This window comes from Galeopterus variegatus, unplaced genomic scaffold (assembly GCF_000696425.1).
Source record: "Galeopterus variegatus unplaced genomic scaffold, G_variegatus-3.0.2 Scaffold309, whole genome shotgun sequence".
Lineage (NCBI taxonomy): Eukaryota > Metazoa > Chordata > Mammalia > Dermoptera > Cynocephalidae > Galeopterus > Galeopterus variegatus.
The window spans coordinates 380,582-402,535 of record NW_007726420.1 but is presented as its reverse complement, the minus strand read 5'-3'; the positions used below and the strand labels follow the sequence as shown (position 1 = coordinate 402,535).

Below are 21,954 nucleotides of genomic sequence, written 5' to 3'. Positions count from 1 at the left end.
GAATTGGGAATCTCATGTGGCAATTACTGAAAACAAGGAGTCGTCCTGATACACAGTCACCTGTGTGAGCTGCATGATGTTACACATATTTTATTAATTAGACTTCTTACCTTTTTTATTATACAAAATGGCAAACATACTAGTAGTTTAAGTCCTCTTTGACTCCCATCTCTAATTTCAGTTCTCTTTCCAGAGATAACCACTATTTTTAGTTTGATATAAATCCTTCCAGACCTTTATGCTTAGTCATGCCTCTGTGTAATATAGAATATTAAGTGAATTTTGAAACATAAAGGCACTTTAGAACAGACCTAGCATATAGAAGTGCTGTCTATATATATCACATTTTACTGGTTCTGAGATGGACATTAACAGGTAAGCATCTCTGAAATCAGGATGTATCTTGTAATTACAATTGGAGGTGTTTCTTTTTTCTTGGTGATACATTAAAAAATGATGGGTCTTAAAACTGACGGCTTCTTAAATTGTATAAAATATGATGTTAGCTACCATTAGCCATCAGGCCAGTAGTTTTCAAGAAAAGATAGAAATCTGGATTTTTCTTATTTGAGAATTCATCTGTTCACTAAAATGTATTTGTAACTGCAAAATCAATACTTGGCAGCACTTTCATGGTTGTTCGTGGACATGCGCAGAGTAGTGAGAAATTTGACCCATCCAATGCACACATCCCTAACTGGGTCAAGCAAGGTGAAGCCCTGACTTCTTGTTTCAACTCTCATGCTGTAAACAATTATTTTCACGGTCTATTTAGAGTTAGTTTTTTTGCATTTTTATGTTTTTTTCTTGGGGATTTCCCTGTTAAAAATGACCCCCAGGTATAGTGTGGTCTAGTGTTCCTAAGCACAAGGAGATACGTGTGTTAGATAAGTTTCATTCAGGCATGAGCTATAGTGCTCTTGGGCATGAGTTCAATATTAATCAAGGACATATATTAAATAAGAAGGCTTTAAACAGAAGTACACGTAAGACAAGGTTTCACGTTGACCATTTGACAAAATGCTGTGTCACCAGAGGCTCGCATGAAACTAACCCTGTATTTCCCCAAGAGTAGCAATTAAGTATCCACTAATTCAGTGTTTATGGTGACTTTATAGAACATAACTACTGTAAACAATGAGAATCAGTCGCATTCATAAAGCAGAGGAATACTGAGTAATCAGGTGGTATGCTTGAGTAGGTAATAGGACTTAAAAAGCAAGCTCTAATATATTCTGGAAAATTCTTAAATTTTTTCTCTTTAGTTAGGGAAACAATAGTGAAAACATACTTATTACACATAATTCAAATCAGTATATAGTCTAAAATTGCCTCTTTCTTCCTTCACAGTCTCATTTCCCATCACCAGAAGTAATCTCTAATAAAGTTTGGTATACAACCTTCCAGAATGTTTTCTTTGTATTTACCAACATATATATTTTCTCAAATGAGTTTCTTTCTTTTTTTTTTTTTTTTTTCTGTGTCCGGCAACGGATCGCAACCCTCAGTGTCGCCCCCGTACCGGACCGGGACCGGCAACGGGATCGCAACCCTCGGTGTTGCTCCCGCGCCTCGCTCAGCCAGTGAGCGGGAACTGGTCTGTATGTGGGATCCGAACCCTCGGCGGGAGCGCCGCCGCGCTTCCCAAGCGGCGCACTATCGTAGTGCACCACCGGGCCGGCCCCTCAAATGAGTTTCTTTACAAGAGTGGAATAATTATATTCTGATACTTGCTTTTTAAAAATTTTAACAGCAAGTATTGGAGATTTACCTATTCTCTAATCAACGAACATGGATTTTTTTCCCCCCAGAGGTTTTTAAAAAATATTTGCTTCTGTGTTTCAGCCAAATGAAGCATCTATTTCTTGTCATTCCCAGTTATTTGTTCTATTGTCTTACATATCTTGGCTGTTTTTACGCCTCTGTTTATTCAAGTGGTGAACTTCTGGGAAAGTGTACAGAATGGTCATCTGAAATGTTGTGCCATGGTGGTATGCTGAGATATTAGTCACGTGTCGCTTAACGATATATTCTAAGAAATGCATTGTTAGGTGATTTCGATCTTGTGCAAACATCATAGAGTATACTTACACAAACCTAGATAGTATAGCCTACTGCACACCTAGCCTATAGTTTAGCTTATTGCTCTGACCATGTATGCAGTCAATTGACAGAAACATCCACATGACTATAGTTTGGTAAAAGACCTAGGGACAAACATTTCTGCCTTTTTAATGAAGTTGGCAGAATTAATTTCTTCTGTGTTATAACTCACTCTTTTGGTTAATAATGGCAGCAAAGAGTTAATTGTTAAAGGAGCAAGATGACTAAAATCTGGGATTTAAACCTTTTATTGTCTTCCCAACTCTCCCATCATGTCGATTAGAGTGTTGAGCAGGATAAGAGTTTGTGATTGTAAACAACCTAGTGAGTTTAAGTTTATAAGTTTCACTTTAAACTACCAGTTGGTTTCTTTGGTCAGTTTCTAAGAGAGTGAGGTGCTAGCAACAAAGTCTCACCTCAAGATCTTATTTGGGACACTGAATAAGCATATCCTTTAACTTTAAGATACTGTCCTTTTTCCTTCTGACAGTAACATACTCATTCACTCTGCTTTCCTACTTTTCTGCTTGCTTCGTTCTGGTTACCCATTACCCCATACTGTATCCAAATGAATGCTTAGTGAGGGGCCCTCTGACCAGCTATACTATGTGGAGCACTTTCCACTCAGTCAACTGTCTCATTTCCCAAATCACACTTCTTATAATTTTATGTTTATCTTTTTAAATTTATTGTCTCCTTACCTTGTAATTTCATTAGAGTAGGTACCTTCTACAGTGGTTTGCTACTGTTTCCCCAGAATAGAGCAGTGCCTTGCAAATTGTTAAGCACTTTCATAGTGTTTCTCAAACTGTGGTGAAGGACCAGTTGATTTTTTGTTTTGGTGTTTTTTAATTGCTAGTTCATCACAGACCAATACTTTTGTAAAATACAATAAAAATGAATTACTGAAAAAATGAAGTCACACACACTCATGGGCATTCAAAATACAATCGCTATTTTTAAAATTAGATCTGGTAGCTATAAAATTATCCAGTCACTATAGAAGTTTCTAAATACTTAGTCTCAATTGCTTAGACCACTGAACTGACAATAAGCACTATAAGAATTAGCAGCACTCTGTTTGTTGAATGAATGAATGAATGAATGAATTCCCAACCTGGGTATTATGGTACTGCATTCTTCTGCCTATATTATATGGCTCCTTTGACCTTTCATCTTGCCAAATCCCAGAGAATTTACTGAGATATAGGATGATTGCCGATTCATGATATCAAACTTCAGCTGACTTATTCTCTGCTGTTTTTTGATTCTCTAATCCTTTTTTTAAATTACAAATGTAATATTAGAATATGTGCTTATTTAAGGAAAAGCTGTAGAAGTGGATAAAATAAAAAATGAGAAGCTTCTGTGAATGAGCATTTAAGATACTGCTGTTTTGTTTCTTTTTCTATTGCTGTGCCACAGTGATCTTTTTTTTTTTTTTTGGTGGCTGGCCAGCACTGAGATCCGAACCCATCTTCCTTGGTTTTAAAGCACCCTGCTCTACCAGCTGAGCCAACCAGCCAACCATTGTTTGTTTGTTTTGTTCTGTTTTGTTTTTTACAGTGATTGTTCTAGTACTTGTGACTGTACATGTGCATATATTGCTCTAGGACAAATTTCTAGAGGTTGAATTCCAGTGACTGTTCCAGATGTTTTATTCTTTAGGATCCCAAGCCTCTTAAATCCGGTTTTGTTTTTTTATTCAATTTTATTTACATTTATTTTTGTGGGGTATTGTTTAAATACATGCATATCCTGCACAATGATTCACTTAGGGTAGATAACATAGTTTTGTCCCCATTAGTTCACCCCTAATCTTCTCACCCACACCCACCCCTCCCATCCTCTGGTAATCATTATTCTACTCTCTACTTTTTTAAAAAAACACACAAAGATTAATATACTTATTATAAAAAGAAGTCTTAAAAATGAATTGGAAAATTCTAAGCAGATATTGGGTGAAGGACATGAGCAGATAAGTCACACACCCCAAAGAAACACACGTAGTTAATAGGTACATTCTAGGCTCTGGTTGCTGGTGGGGGCAGGGCTGAGGCCCACAGCCTCTGTCTCTGAGGACCCCCAGGTGGGCCTAAATCCAGTTCTTTTAGTTATTCCTTAGCTTTCTCATTTATTCCTTCAGGTGTTTGCCCATTGCCACCACCCTAATGCTTTTTTTTTTTTATAACTTTATTGCTTGTCTGTTACAATGAGCCAATTAGCTAATTTGTTTTTTATCTCAAGTCTCTTTCCAGTCCAACTGACTATATTAATTCCTGTAGCTTTTCTGAAATAATTTTGTAGTACTGATTATTTCTTAAGAAGTTGGTAGCTTCTGGTTATAGCTTTCCCAAAGTAAGGCTCCAGTTTCCTTAAAACAAGGAACTACCTTGGCTGGCTGGGTAGTTAAGTCAAAAGCTTGTCAGGGTCCGTAGTGGGCTGTTGTGCAAGTGGAGCTATTGCTAGGGACTGCATTACGATGTCCCCTTATTCACCAAAAATAGTCTTGCAGTCCCTGTAGTTTGCAACATATACTTGGACTCTTATTGCATAGGAGAAAGAGTGTGAACTTTGGATTAAGACATCTGTAGCTCAGTTAGAATCTGTACTCTGCTACCAAACTGGCAGTGCATTTGGGGGTGTATTTGCTTTGTTTCTGAACCTTAGTTTCTTCTTCTATAAAATGAGTTTATTAGTCTAGGCATTGGTTCAGCTGCTATAACAGAGGCCAGAAAACAGGTCTAACAAAGATATAAGTTTATGTCTTTCTCCATTAAAAGTCCAAGCTAGTGGGCCCCAGTACAGTGGTATTTGCAACTAATTGATCACAACCAGTTACAGGTTTCTTCATTCCCTCTTCACTCCCACTGCTTCACTTAGCTCACCTTTAAAAAAAAAAAAGTCCAAGCTAGTAGGCAATCCTAGGGTAAGATAGTTCTGCACCTTGTGGTGGTCCAGGAAACCAGGTGCTACTTTTTATCTTGTTCTACACTTGTTTGAATTGTTGAAGGTGCCTCATTACTACCAGGTTCAAGTTTCAGGCCTTAACCTGGAAGCTGGGGAAGGAGAAAAAAGAATAAAGGACAAATAAGCTTTTTTTTAAGGACTTGAACTTGAAAGTACTCACTACTCCTTAGCCAGGATGTAGTCACTGTCTGTGCCTAGCTGCAGTGAAGGGTTGGACAGTAGTCTAGGTGGTCAGCCTTGGGCCCAACTGAAATACAGATGCTTCTAATAACTAAAAGGAGGAAGGAGAGAATGGACAGTGGGGCATAATTTTACTGCATTGAGTGGGTTTTTCAAGTAGGGAATAAATGGAATAATGGTTTTTGAGATCTATAGCTTCTGAATAGAAATTAAGCATACTTGTGCTACAAATTTTTTTCTTGGTAAATATCAATTGAAAAATATAGACTTATGTTTGGACTAAAGCATGGCTAGGTCTTCGTAGGGTTTGGAACATATGTAATATGTTTCCTTCATTTGGTTTCAGTTATCTGTGAAGAGTAGCAACATAACACTTTCTTCGGAGCGATCACTTATTCAGAAACTTCAGCTCATCTGGAATATTATTAGGAGGTAATAAGATCTCCAAAGAGTAAAAGCAGAAGTTGCAAAGTCTATGTACTCATTCTCAATTTTAAGCCTGAGTGAATATCTCACTCAGCAAATTTATAGTATTTGAATGGTCTCTTAGAGACTTATATGTTGGAAATGACAGGCAAAAACCTATAGGATAGAAGAATAATACAAAGAAGTCATAAGAAGGTTGGTAATAATTAAGTTTGCTAACATTTATGGAGGATTCATAGATGCCAGAATTGTACAAAGCCTTTTATATTTATTTCTTTGTTTAATATCTAATACATCCCTATATATCATACAGGAGAAGACTTAGGTTTACATGGTAAGAATGTAATTATGTCCTTTTTTGTTTAAGAAGACAGAGAAGCTTGTAACTAATTTTAGATTACCATCAGAAGTCACTAAAGTGAAGAGGCCATTTTGGTGCCTGACAGGAGGTATCTGAAATAGTTTAGTATAATGGTGCTACATAAATAAGTTGTTCTTATATTCACTTTTGACTGTCATTGGTTTAGAGTATGCTTGACTGATTTGAGTTTATTTATTTTAAGTCGCTAGTGAGAAAGTTCTCATTGAAATCCCCAGTTGAGAAGAATATATACGTGCCACTAAAACCCAACATATTTTGGGGCCGGCCTGTGGCTCACTTGGGAGAATGTGGTGCTGATAACACCAAGGCCACAGGTTCGAATCCCTATATAGGGATGGCCGGTTACCTCACTTGGGAGAGCGTGGTGTTGACAACACCAAGTCAAGGATTAAGATCCCCTTACCGGTCATCTTTTTAGAAAAGAAGAAAAAAAAAAACCCAACATATTCTGTTTGAGAATAAAAGTGATTCATCATGTTTTAAAAAGACACACACCCAGGAGCTGGCCCATTAGCTCACTTGGTTAGAGCATGTGCTGGTAACAACACGATTAAGGGTTCAGATCCCCATACCATCCAGTCACCAAAAAAAACCCAATAACAAACAAAACAAAGAAACAAAAATACACACCCAAGTTTAATAGATAAAATGCATATTTATGTTTTTAAAGATAGTCTTGATACATATTTACCCTAACTCAGGAGTGTATAAACAGTGTATTTTAAAATAGTGATTGATTTTAATATTTTTTAGGATATATTTTGCAACTACCTAAAAAAACTAGTGATTTACTTATTAATCACCCTATAGAAGCAGATAATTTGAATGATTAAGAAATAAATCATTTTGGGCCGGCCCGGTGGCACACTGCAGAGTGCGCCGCTTGGGAGTGCGGCGGCACTCCCGCCGAGGGTTCGGATCCCATGTGGAGACCAGTTCCCGCTCACTGGCTGAGCGTGGTGCAGGCGTAACACCGAGGGTTGCGATCCCGTTGCCGGTCCCCGGTACGGGCGCGACACCGAGGGTTGTGATCCCGTTACCGGTCAGTAAAAAAGACCAAAAAAAAGGAAAAAAAAAAAAAGAAGAAAGAAAGAAATCATTTTTTTAGTTAATAGTTGGATCTTGGACATTCTTTTCTCCCCCCATATTTTAGATCAGTTGTCATTACCAGAGATAACAGGCATTTAAAATTAGTGTAAAAGGGGAAGTTTTCATAGTTTAGAAGGTCTCTTTTGATGTATTATTTTAATAGAACATGTATACATATCTGTGTATGTAAATCATATATATATACATTAAAATTATTGTTTTGATACATAAATGTATAAAGTTTAAAAACTCAAATAGACCACGTGTCTTATTCTGAATATGAAATGCTATTTTTCTACATTTTAAAATGTGTAGACAATTATAAGGTAAGAAATTATCTTCTGTCACTGGAATTCCTTCCCCATATGGTCTGATTAATTAGTTATCCTTTGATTCACTACTTATCCTTTAATTTTTGACTTGAGTGGCATCCTTCATATGCCATTCTTAAACAATAACACTTCTGGATAGAATTGACTTTTTTATTTTGTGCCCCTGTTCTACACAGTGTTTGCTTATATACCTTTAACTTGTTGTTATACTTAATTTATGTACATGACTGTCTTGAACAAGTTCCTTGTGGCAAGACACTGTATCTTATTTTGGTTAGCACAAGATCAAATACATGTGTACTCAATGTATGGCTGTGCATTCCAGTCTAGAAAAATTTGGACTTTATCCTTTAGGCAGTGGGGCGCCAATTGAAGATATTTTTGTTGTGGTAGTTTGTTTTTATCAACAGCTGCTTTCATTTTATTTTGTGCACCAGAGTGAAGATGGCATCTTAGAAAGATGAGTGAAATCAGTTATGAGAATATCCTAAAAATTCCAATAGAACATAAACCACTTCACTTTATTCCATTACTGCTCTCTTCTGTTTAGAAAAGTAATGCCTTTTCATTATCATAATTCAAACATGTCAGAAAGTAAAGCTAGTCTTGGTTATTATACTATATCTGCAGTATAAAGAAATGCAAATCAGCATCATAAAGGCTTTTAGAAATCTGGCTGTGCAGAAACCTATTTAATTTTGTATAACCTTGTGTTTCCTACTTGTTCTGTGATCATAGGAAATCTATTAATATTTTCTGGGGCACCAGAAGTCTACAAAGTATAATTTGGAAAACACTGTATGTACTTAAACACCTGTAATTCAGACAACTATGGTGCAAACGTTTGAGCATACCAAAACGTCATTTATAGAATCTTTGTTAAGAACTGTCATTAAAAAATGTATAATAACTTAAAATACTAACTGACTGAGCTAGAAAGGACCTGAATATAGTGGTTTTTAAAACTATGGTCTTTATCAGATATTTCCCAAACATTTTCACCCAGTCTGTAGCTCATCTTTTCATTCTCTTTAACTGTCTTTTGAAGAGCAGAAGTTATAAAGTCCAATTTATTGCATTTTTCTTTTATGTGTTGTGTTCTTTGGGTGCATCTGAGAAGTCTTTGCCTAATTAAAGGTCTCAAGGATTTTCTCCTACACTTTCTTCTAGAAGTTCTATAGTTTTAGGTTTCTAAATTCTTTTTTAATGCAATTTTATACACAGACCCACTTTGGTATAGTTTTACTTTAGTGGACCCATAATTTGCCTATGAATTTACAACTTGCTTTTTTTTTCACTATTTATTAGATCATAGTATTTTCACGTCGGCACAGTTTATTCTTTTGAATAGCTGTGTAGTATTCTACCAAAGAATGTACCACAATTTATTTAGCTTTTCCTCTCTTGTTGGACAGTTTGGTTGTTTCCAGTTTTTTTCCTGTTGCAAATAGTGCTCCAAGATTTATTTTAAAATTCAGTTCAAATTTTAATTCCTATAAATTATTTTATATTGGAAACATTTTATCCCTATGGATTTTGAGGCACACTTAACACTTAAAATCTTGATATACAATTCTGACTTTTCTTGTTCAAATATGTAGTGGAAATGTTACAGTAAAGTTATAATGTAAATAATTGTTAAGAAAAACTTTAAATAAATTTCATCTTCTACCATAATTGTATTGAATTATGTTCCCTCTTGGTTCAAACAGTCATAATAGGCATGTTTAATTTAGCAAGCTCTGATTCTACTGATTTTTATTAATTCTTCAATTTATATGATTTATTTTATTTGGCTTTTCCTTCATCCCTTCCCAATTTTCAAGTGTCTGTGAAAAATCTGTTTCCTGAACTTGATTATAATACCACCTAAATAGATATTTAGATTTGTGAAAGACCATTTCCAAAATGTTCCATTTGCTGTTTGGGGTTTTTTTTTTTAAATTGGAGGATAAATTTGGGGAGAAACATCTTGCTGGTTTCTTTTTTTTTTTTTTTTTTAAATCTCTTAATGCTATTTTATTTTTCCATGACAGATTCAAAAGCTTTGTGACAGAGTAGCTTCATCTACTTTATTGGATGATCGAAGAAATGCTGTGCGTGCTCTCAAATCATTATCCAAGGTTTGTAATGCTTTATAAATTATTGTTTCTTAAGTTGGGTATTACTTACTGTAATTACATTTTTTTTTTTTTATGTGCAGAAATATCGCTTGGAAGTAGGTATCCAAGCTATGGAACATCTTATCCATGTTTTACAAACAGATCGGTAAGTCTCTGTTTAATAATTTTTCTCAATTTTTAATTAACTTGTTTTAGAGTCAGTGTCACTATTTCAGAAGTTATCAACATATTAAAGCTGTTGAGTTTTTACATATAGTTGTCAACTCATTAAAAATTTTGGGGTACTAGTTACAAGCCACTGAATTGAACATTAGGACAGTCATATAAAAAATGGGAGGAAGTAACTGCTAATTAAAGGCTTAAGACTGTGGGTTTGAGTTGGGCAATTGGATGTTTTGATATTCACTTAGATATTCTATACTACCATATACATACTATGGTATATCAGTTATCCAGACTTGCTTTTGGGGGGGAAATAAACTGCACTAATAAGGGTGAAGTGTTGAATCTGAGCATGTCTTAAAATAAAGATCATTCAGCCTATTTTTAGCTCTTTTAATTTTTTTCAGAGATTTTATCTGTATCTTTGGTTTTAATTAACTATGCATGTGTAGCTTTCAAATCTTACCTCTAGTTGAATATGTCTTACAAGCTTTAGCTGTTCATCAGACATTTCTACCATATCCAGATCTCTCATAGGTATCTCAAACTCAAAATGTCCAAAAGTTAATTTATCTCTGGTCCTCTTGCTCCTAGCCTTTTTCTGCCTGATTCAACTGCCTTTTGCCCCACGTTCAACCCAGTCAATAGCTCCTTTGCATTCAAGCCAGAGACTGGAGGACTCATGCTGAACTTACCCTTTCTCCCTAACCCATTATGCCTACACAGACCAAAAAACAGCTGGAATTCATGATTTTCTCACTATTTTCATAGCCTCTGTGTTAGTTATCTTTTGCTGTGTAACAAATTACTTCAAATCGTAGTAACTTCAAGTATGTCAGCCAGGCCACAGTCACCTGAAGGCTTGCCTGGGGCTGGAGGGTCTGATTCCAAGATGGCTCTCTCACATTGCCCCCTCCCACCCAAAGATGTCTACATCCTAATCACCACAACCTGTGAATGTTACCATACATGGCAAAAGGGACTTCGTAGATGTGATTAGGGACTTCGTAGATGTGATTAAGGACTTTGAGATAGGGAGATTATCCTAGATTATCCAGGTGGACCCAGTGTAATCACAAGGGTCCTTAAAAGTAGAACAGTACAGCAGAAGAGGAGGTTGGAGTGTGGTGATATGAGAAGGACTCAACCTACTGTTGCTGGCTTTGAGAATGGAGGAAGAGAGCCATGAGCCAATGAATGTGGGTGGCCTTCAGAAGATCTGGAAAAAGGCAAGGAAGAAGATTAGTGTGATGATTATATATACTTATAATCTTTCCTCTTCATTCCATATGTGTTAAATCATACACCCATTTTTTTCGCTGAGTCTTAAAAAGATAGTAATGAAATGACTAACATCTCAATGTGGAAAATAGAATGCAACCTCATATGTAAAATGGTCTTTATTGTCATGTCTAGTACAGAGCAGAAAATAAATGTGTCAATACTCTTAATAAAGGTTAAGTAATAAAATTTTTTAAAAATATTGCACATTTACTGTGTACCAGGCATGGTGCTTAGAAGTAGGGTGTACCACATACATAGCCTTGTGAATGTGTGAATAAATAATTATACCATAGCAGGGGTTACTGAGTGTTTTATTGTGACTCCTAGACACCAAAAATGCAAAACTCCTATGAGCCTTCTTTTGTTTCATTCCTTTTCTTGTGCTAATAAATTCTCTTTTGCCTCTGATTCTTATCCATTTGCAAAGTGTTCTGAGGTTTGTTTGTTTTTTTTTCTTTTTCTTTTTCTTTTTTTTTTTTTACTTAACTTCATTGAATGCAAAGATCAACATTCTGTAACCATCTCTCTTTCCTTATGCTCTCATCTTCTTTACAGTTTCATGCTTCTTCTCCTGGCCTATACAACTAACACTGAGAATCTTTCCACTGAATCCTCTTCATCCTTGGGTGCATCATGGAAAGTTTTGTTCCCTTTCTTGGCATGACCTTTAACTCTCCTGGCTGTGGGTCTACATTCCCTATAGCCATCTTAAGGAGAGACTGCTCATTCTCTTAACTCCCACACTCAGGGCCAAAAGTTGTTTCTCACTGATGTTTCCAAACCATGATACCTCAATAGTTTCTTTTTGTTGTAAATTGAGATATAATTTATATATCATAAAGCTCACCCTTTTAAAGTGGTTTTAGCATATTCACAAAGTTGTGTGACCATCACCACTATTAAATCCAGCACATTTGCATCATGTCAAAAAGAAATCCCTTGTTTATTAGCTATTCTTTATTCTCTCCTCCCCCCAGTACCTGGGAACCACCAATCTACTTTCTGTCTTTATAGAGTTGACTATTTTGGATGCTTCATTTCAATGGAATCATACACATTTGACCCTTGAACAATGCAGGGGTCAGGGGTGCTGACCTCCATGCAGTAGAAAATCCACATATAAATTTTGACTTCATTGCACTTTTCTCCAGGTTTCTGCCATGCTGCACTGATTAACTACTTAAATACTAATAGCTTACTAATGGCCTGCTGTTAGTTATGCTACCTAACATGAATGTATGCATACCTAACCAAAAATCTCCCAATATATTTATTTAAAAAATCTGCATGTAAGAGGACCACACAGTTCAAACCCATGTTCAAGGATTAGCTGTAATATGTGGCCTTTTGTGTCTGGCTTCTTTCACTTAGCATAATATTGTAAGGTTCATCCATGTTGTAGCGTGTATCAGTACTTTATTCCTTTTTACGTCTCAATAATACTCTGTTGTATGGATATACCACATTCTGTTTACTCATTCATCAGTTGATGGACATTTGGGCTATTTCCACTTTTTGGCTATTATGAATAATGCTGCTATGAATATTCATGTAGTGAACATTTGTTTTCAGTTGTCTTGGGTACATACCTAGGAGTGCAGTTACCTAGGTCATGTGATAACTCTGTTAAACTTTTTGAGGAATTCAGCTGCACCATTTTACGTTTCCACTAACAATGTATGAAGGTCCAGTTTCTTCACATCCTTGCCAGCATTTTTATTGTCCTTTTTTTTTTAATGGCCATCCATTGGGTGTAAAGTTGTATTTCTTAATTTCATTTTGTGATTGTGGTTTTGTATTTCATTTCCTTAATGACTGAAGATGCTCAACATTTCCATATGCATAATGATCATTTGTACTCATTTATCTTTTTTTGAGAAATGTGTATTCAAATCCTTTACTAATTTATAATTGGATTACTTATCTTTTTTAATTGTTGAGTTGTATATATATTCTGGATATAAGTCCCTTGTCATATATATGATTTGCAAATATTTTCTCCTATTCTATGGATTGTTTTTTCACTTTCTTGATAGTGTTCTTTGAAACACAAATGTTTTTGATTTTTGATGAAGACCAGTTTGTCTGTTTTTATCTTTTGTAGCTTGTGCTGTTGGTCTCATATCTAAGAGACCATTGCCTAATCCAAAGTTTTGAAGATTTTTATGCCTGTGTTTTCTTCTAAGAATTCTGTAGCTTTAGCTCTTACATTTAGATCTCTCATCCATTTTGAGTTAATTTTTGTATAAGGTGTAAGATAGGGATCCAACTTTATTCTTTTACATGTGGATATCTAGTCGACTCAGCACCATTTGTTGAAGAGACTATTTCTTCATAGAATGGTTTTGGCACCTTTGCTGAAAATCAATTGAAATAAATGTTACCATTTATTTCTGGACTGTCAGTTCTATTCTATTTGATCTATATGCCTATCTTTATCCCAGTCTTGCTTACTGTAATTTTGTAATAAGTTTGAAGTTGGGAAGTGTGTGTCCTTCAACTTTTTGAAGTGTGTTCTTCTTTTTCAACATTGTTTTGGCTATTCTGGATCCCTTGCATTTCCCTGTGGCTTTTTTGATCAGCTTGTCAATTTCTGCAAAATGGGCCACTAGGATTTTGATAGGTATTGTGTTGAATCTGTACATTGAGTTGAGATATATGAAGGTACTTCAAAAAGTTCATGGAAAAATATAATTAAAAAATAATTTGAATCTTTCCATGAACTTTTTGAAGTACCCTCTTAATAACATCTTAACATTACCTCTTCCTATTGATGAACACAGGGTATCTCTTCATTTATTTGGGTCTTGAGTAATTTTTTTCAACAGTGTTTTGTAGTTTGCAGTGTACAAGTCTTGTACTTCTTTAGTAAGATTTATTCTAAAGTATTTTAATCTTTTTGGTGTTATTTAGATGAAATCATTTCCTTAGTTTCATTTTCTGATTGTTCATTGCTAGTACAGGTTTAGTATCCCTTATCTGAAATGCTTGGAACCAGAAGTGTTTCAGATATCAGATTTTTCCAGTTTTTGGTGTATTTGCAGATACTTCCCTAATCTGAAAATCCAAAATCAGAAATGCTCCAATGATCATTTCCTTTAGGTGTCATGTTGGCACTCAAAAAGTTCCAGATTTTGGAGCATTTCAAATTTTGGATTTTCAGATGAAGGATGATAAACCTATATGTAGAGATATAGTTGAAAAATAAAAACAAAAACAAAGTAAAAAATAAACAAAAAATAAATAAAAATATTAAAAAATAAAGAAATGAAACAGGGAAAAGAAAGTACAATTGATTTTTGAATACTGAGCTTAAGTCCTGCAACTTTGCTGAATTTGTTTATTCTAATAGTTTTTTTAGCAGATTTCTTGTATTTTGTTTTGTTTTTGTTTTGGGCGACTGGCCAGTACCAGGATCTGAACACATGACCTTGGCATTACCAGCACCACTCTCCCAATTGAGCTAACCAGCCAGCCCAGATTCCTTGTATTTCTGTATACAAGATTATGTCATCTGTGAATAGATATAGTTTTACTTCTTCCTTTCCAATCTGTGTCTTTTATTTCATTTTCTTGCATATTCTAGCTAGAACCTCCAGTTCAGTGTGAATAGAGGTGGTGAAAGGGGGCATCACTCTCTTATTCCAGATCTTAGAGGGAAAGCATTCAGTCTTTCACCATTACATATGATAATGTGGGATTTTCATATATGCCTTTTATAATATTGAGGAAGTTCCCTTCTGTTCCAAGTTTCTCAGTTGTCTTTCTTAAAAGATGCCTTTCAAAATTTCTCAAAAACAAAACAAAACAAAAAAATTACTTTTGAAAACCCACTTCATTTGACATTTACGTTCTCTGTTGTAACCCGCTTTGGTACCTAATCTTTGTTTTCATCTATCACTCCTGATCACTTCTTCATATTCACTGAATATTTGGGACCTGTATCTCACTCTTGCTTTCCACTCTATGTGCCATCATCATCCTTCATGATTTCAAAAATCTATTTGTCAACAATAAAAAAATCTTATACTTTCTAATTTTATAAGTAGTACATGTTTGCCATAAGATGTTTTTGTTTTGTTTTTTGTTTTTTTCAGAAAGTAAAGTATAGAGAAGAGAAACAAACTCGAGATATCTTACCAGAAATAACAGATAAATCATATATATTAACATACACATACATAAAATTAACTGGGTTGTGCTAGTTTTTCTGGTTTTAAAGTTGGGTTTATTTTACAAATTTATAATGTTTTAAAATAAATATATAGAGAGAGACACACAGACATATATACATATATTGTTGTATATCATGTAGATCATTCTTAATTTTTGTATTCAACTTTTTCCTACTTGGCATTATATCAAGGGTTTTTAATTACCATGTCATTAAATATTCTTTGAAAATAATTTTTTTTATTGCTCCTTTATATGAAAGGATTTGCCATACCATTTTTTTTTATTATTAGATATTTAGGTTGCTAATTACTTTTCACTATTACAAATAAGCCTTTACACATTCTTTGTCGTTTGCACTATGATATTTTCTTAGAGTAGTTTTTTTTTTTTTTCTTTTTTGTCTTTTTTCGTGACTGGTAATGGGATCACAACCCTCGGTGTCGCGCCTGCACTGCGCTCAACCAGTGAGCGGACCGGTCTCTATATGGGATCCGAACCCTCGGCAGGAGCGCCACCACACTCCCAAGCGCTGCACTCTACCGAGTGCGCCACCGGGCCGGCCCTTAGAGTAGTTTTTTAGAAATGGAATTGTTTCATATGGTCTTGCTAAATAACCGTGTATTTATTTATTTTTTCCAGCCCCTTAAATAACTGTTTAAAAATGCTTGTAACAATTAACACTCAAACTAGCAGTGTGTAAGTGTAATAATTTCTTTTTTCCAGTTCGGATTCTGAAATAATAGGTTATGCTTTGGACACACTATATAATATAATATCTAATGATGAAGAAGAAGAAGTTGGTAAGTTTCCAGTTATCTTCACTGTGTTTCTGTTCATAAAATTAACTGGGTTGTGCCAGTCTTACTGGTTTTAAAGTTGGGTTTATTTTACAAATATATTTATAAGGCTTTTTATTTCTTTTTTCGTTTTTTTTAAAAAGCAAGGTAAAGACATAGGCTTAGTTCTAGAAAAGTATCTTTTTTTTTTTTTTGTCCTTTTTGAGACTGGCCGCACTGCACTCAGCCAGTGAGCGCACCGGCCATTCCTTTATAGGATCCGAACCCACGGCGGGAGCGCTGCTGCGCTCCCAGCGCCACATTCTCCCGAGTGCGCCACGGGCTTGGCCCCTAGGAAAGTATCTTTAAGATAATTGCTTTGTGTGTGATTTGGAACATAATGCAATGGAATAAGATCCTTTCTTTTTTAAGTAATATTTTTGCCCTCTTTGTATTTGGTTTTAGATATAGTTAGGCAGTATGCATATTAGCCAGTTCTGGGTTAAATAATCATTTCTGGCTATTGATTGAAAATCACAGTATTTTATTTATTATTACCTCATGAACAGTACAAAATTAGAGGGTTTTTTCCTAGTAAATACTTAACCTCTTATTTTCTTCCTTTACATTAAGTCTGTTTGGTGTACAATGATATGAATCAGTTTGAAATTCACGCGTTTCTTTGGTACATGCTCCTTTTCCTTTTTCATTTCAAAATACTTGCATACTTAAAGTAATATTGTCATTTACTTCATATATTTTATTGACACTATGTGAAATGCTTGATTGGAAGTCTGTGTACATTTTGTTGTATATATTGCAAAAACATATGCAGTGGGTAACATTTCACAAAGCTGTTGAAGAGTGTGTTCCTCATATCAAATTGGCTGTTGCAGTAGGACGTGGTGGGTTTTCCATTATTCTAGAAAGTGAGAAGGATGGATGTTTTTATGTATTTTGTATATCTAATTTAGACTGAAATTATATGATCCTTCAAAATTGTGAGTAGACAAATCGTAAAGAAATGTAGATGTATATTGACCTTGCACATATTTTATTAAAATAAAAGTAGAGCAGGAATAGATATAGATATTAACTACACAAAATACCAGAATAAGAACATTTGAAACTAGGGTGTATTGAATAGTCAGAATTCCTTACACTTAAATATCTTTTTTTCTTAAATTTTTATTTCACTGTGTTGTCTAGCTTACAACTTAACTTTATTAATTTCTCAGGGGTGTAAAATAATTAGTAAACATAATTTAGTACCCATGGAAAAAGAGGTTGTCAGTCGTATGACAACTCTTAGATTCAACACACATAAGAACACACTGTGAAGAAAAAGATACTTAATTCTTCCTAGTTATTTCTAAGGTGAGAAAATTAAATGCAACACACTTGTTCAAACACTTAAAGAAAAAGACTTTCCCTTTTTTTTCTCTTAGTTGTTTCAGATTAGAAATTTAGCTCTTTTTCTAGTTATTTTGCAGGGGATAATTTTTCTGTTTTTTCAAAAAAGGTATAGCAACAATATTTCTTAGGTGATTTCCTTGTCTAAACGTACAGTATAATCATGTTTAGATTCCACTCTTTTATTTTTCTTAGTGTATTTGGGCTCTTTATTTTTAATTCAGCATCTAAAAATGATCCTTTGGATAAAACAGGATAAAGAATTCTTTCAATAAATACTAGTAGATTCACTTTTTCTAGGGACTTTGTCTTCTGAAAATTTACTCATTGTGAAAGAGAAATGTGTCCTTTCAGTTCTGTTATTGATACTTTCCCTTTACTGCTTTATCAAAGATAATTCTTAACTGACATAATAAACTCTCTTTTAGAGTTCCTTATCTTAGTAATATTTTATAACCCCTTAATTTAATGGTAAATCTGTCTCATAGTCCTAAAACTATAACATATACTATATCTCTTATAGTATAGGATATCTCAGATGCTTGATGAAAATGAATATGAGTCTCTTCTTTAAGAGATTATATTGCTTATTTGACATTTGTAAGCTCTTTTTGTATATATTACTACATAAAAATTGTTTTATCATCCACTTTATTTTTGTCTACCTTTTCAGATGATGTTGAAGGTAAAATATTGAATTTATGTATGCATGATGTTTTAGGCATAATTTCTGATAATATAAAAGGACACTGTCAAATGATGTTTCTTCTGGCTGGTAAATAAATCAGATTTGTTTCACTATATAAGAATTCCTTCATTAAAGAAGAATATTTGATAATCTTATATTGCTATTATTTGTATGGCTATCAAGTCTGTTTACTGTCCAGAACACATAAAATATTCTAGTGCATCTTTTCATAAAATTAAACCTTTTCTCTGGTAGGACAATTTACTCAAAGTTACTTTTCATGTACTACCTGGAAAAATTTTTAGACAGTTTATTAAAAATAATATTTGAATGTGTATACATGTTCATGTACGCATGCATGTTTTATGTATATTCAATAAGAACTGGAAGATATTTCAGTTTAGAGAATATATTTACATTGATATTGTCCCTTTAAAATAATGCATGTACAGTAATGTATTGGTTACTGACATTTTTTACATTAATTCATAGAACTCACCAATATTTTCTTTCTTTTCTCTGATGCTGTTTCAAGTTCCATTTACCTTTAGCATTGATATTCTTTTCCGTCATAATTAAAGTAACCAAGTTTTATTTTATTTTGTTTTACCAATTTTCCTGAGATGCTTAACTTTTTTAAATGAGGAAGGGAATATTCTTATCAAAAGTAGGTTTAAAATGGTAGATAACAAAGTTGCCTATACTAACAAAAAACTAACAAAGAAACTAACTTAAGGTATGTAGCATTACCTTTTGTAACATTTGACTCCCTTGTTTGAAATCAGAAGATACTAGAGCATTGTGCCTCAATTCTTGTCAAGCTGTCTCATTGTTGCACAGTACAGTTGTCATTTCTATTATTGTTTTATCATATTTGTATAGAGCCTAAAAATTTACAAAGTCCTTTTATGGTCATTATCTTACTTCATCCTTGCAGCAGCCTATGAAGTAGGTGGTATTTTTTTCATCTATTTTTGAAGATAAGAAAATGAAAGCCCAGAAATAATGTAACTTGTATGGTATCATCCAATATATAGGAGAACAGTATTTTTTTAATACATTTTTTTCTCTTTCTTTTTTCTTTAGTATTCCATAGATGTCTGATTGGATAAACTGTGGCCAATTTTACTTTATTTTTCTGACTAGATTATATATTAAATTATGTAATTACATAACTAGTTTATAGAAGATTCGGATAAATGTTAAAAAATATAGGTGTACCTGTTTAACTAGTTGACCACAGAGTAAAAGAAGATTGCTGATATTCCCTCACTCTGAGTTAAGAATAATTTTATCGGAATACTTCCTTTTATAAAGCAGTTTTGTTCTTCATAATATGGCTTGTGAACTTGAAATGAATTCGAGAACCAAAGAGAATGTACAGAAATGTTTTTGAATATTGTTTACACCTCTGGAAAAAGTACAACCTTAAATATATATATTTTTTTCTGCTGGCTAGTATAGGGATTGAACCCCAGACCTTGGTGTTAGCACCGTGCTCTAACCAACTAAGCCAAACGGCCAGCCTCCTGTAAATACATTTTAAGAATAAATTTATCTATGTTTGTTTAGCTAAAAGCCAGTCATATAAACAGGCCTGTCCAGAGGTATATATAAAGACTTTTAAAAAAGCAGTCTTTCATTGTACATACCTACCTTAGGTTTATTTTCACTGTGGTAACAAAGGGCCATTTCATTTTTATTTCATTTTTTTCATTTATTTTACAGTAAAGGGTCATTTACAGGTTATAATAGGTATAGCATATAGTAATAAACTATAGGATGTAAAAAATAAACTTAGCTCTAGGAATTGTAATTTAAGTATATTAGATGAGAAAGGATGGTTTACTTGTCTCATATATTTGCTTATATATCCAATAGATATTTCTCATAGTTGTAGTTTACAACTTTTAGATATAATTAGTAGTTTATAGTAGTTATAGCTTAATTTACTGTTGCACCAAAAGCTTTGAGTATTACCTTAATTGCTTAGCTAATTTTGGGGGACTCTCATTAAAGCTCAGAATTACTGCCTTGTGACTATAACTTAAAAGAAGTAGAGTGTATCTCACTAACACTTTTTTATATAGACAGTATTAAGCCAGAGGAACCAATGATCCCTGGAACAGGACCATATTTTACCTAGATCAATTCAATTCATATTTTAGTTCATTTCAAAATATAGATCTTAATTGTAAACTGAAAAGCTGCAGTATTTTATATAGTATAACTATAGAATAAATCAAAGGTATTAACTCTACCTCTTGCTAAGTTATTAGCTTGTGCTCAATGCAAACAAAATGAATTAAATTCTTTCTGCTATTAGACCTGCATTCCTTAAAGTGTAGCACAAAAGTTCCAGAGAGTGCTCTGTATTAAAAGGGGTCCATAGTTAAACATACTGTATTTCCTTCTGAAGCTTCACAAAATTTACATTAGTATAGTAAGCACTGAGAAGCCTGCAATGAAGAAGCCTGTTATACTTTGTTTAATCTAGATATACGTATTTACCCACAGGCACTTGCTTTCATGAGTTGCCTCTTTTTTCCTTTTTTTTTTTTTTTTTTGGCAGCTGGCCTGTACAGGGATCAAACCCTGTACCTTGGTGTTATTAGCACTATGCTCTAACCAACTTAGCTAACCAGCCAGCCGCTTCCAGATACCTGTAAACGTGCCACACTATCCTGAATTTTTAAACCTATAGGTTGATTTGTTAGGTTTACCTACATAAAAATATTTCAGCATTTTAAAAATCATTTCATAGGAAGAATTCATCAAGTCTGAAAACATCAATCATGGTTTTTTCCCCTTCCTTTCTAAATTAGTTTACAATTTCTAATATTTTCCCAAATGTCACTGACTTTTGCTTTCAGCTTTTCTCTAGAAATTAAAAACTTCTAGCACAAGGGCATTGACTGTCTTAGTGAGCAAGATTGTTTGATCCACTTAGTATTTTAAATCATTTGAGTAAGTTACCGGTATTACAAATTGGGAGCTTTCACATCAGTTTTTGTATTTTAGACTTTTTTAAGTCATCTGATGATTGACAGCACCTGGGCCTGCATCATTTGCACATGGCAGCAGTCAGCCAGTCAGCTGCAGCTGAATAACTGCTGCTTCCCTTAGACAGGGCATGTACTCTTTTTTTTTTTTTTTTTTAAGACTACTGCTACAGGGTCTTGTGGTAAAGGAGAGAGATTGGACTCAACTCCCCCCCCCCCTTTTTTTGCATATACTCTTTATCTTCCCTATTGTCTTACACTCTGCCTGCTTCGTTCACATTACTATCTTGCCCCTATAGTTGAGTTTACATGCTCTTGTATATTCACACCACTCAGATAAACATGATTGTAGTGTAAATTATTTTTCAGAAGCATGATTTTATTAATTATACACACAAGTGTTATCTCATTCAACAAATATGAATATATGCTCAAAGGAAATAGCCCTACAAAGTACCCAGGATTAGGTCAACACATTACTGTTATCTTAATTTCTAGAGGGAGACAGTTCTAGGGAGGAGAGAGTATGTTACTTGTCTTCTGAACACAGATTTCTCACATATTTGGAGAGCTATTCACTTGATATATGTGGTCCCCATGGGTCACTTTGTGTACAATTTTCTTTATTTGCTTTTTTATCTCTAGAATTTCATTAGAATTTGGCTAGGTATTTGTTCCTATACCGTCCGCCATATAGCCATAGTTGATTATGGTTCTGGGATGGCTTGAAAAAAGATATCTCTACTTGGATTTCTCCCCTCACACATGGTTGATTAGGGTCTGGGGTGGCTTGAAAAAAGATAGCCCAGCAATTTTGTGGGATCTTTTTTTTTTTTTTTTTTTTTTTT

At 34.1% G+C, this 21,954-nt stretch overlaps 1 protein-coding gene across 1 annotated transcript in view; it reads left to right on the top strand.

Annotated features, from left to right (window-relative positions):
• USO1 (USO1 vesicle transport factor) overlaps positions 1-21,954 on the top strand; it is a 70,086-nt gene that overhangs the window by 6,446 nt on the left and 41,686 nt on the right. Inside the window, exons 2-4 of the mRNA XM_008567299.1 lie at positions 9,519-9,605; positions 9,686-9,750; positions 15,951-16,027. Coding sequence (XP_008565521.1) covers positions 9,519-9,605; positions 9,686-9,750; positions 15,951-16,027 — 229 coding nt within the window. The remainder of the gene's footprint in view (positions 1-9,518; positions 9,606-9,685; positions 9,751-15,950; positions 16,028-21,954) is intronic.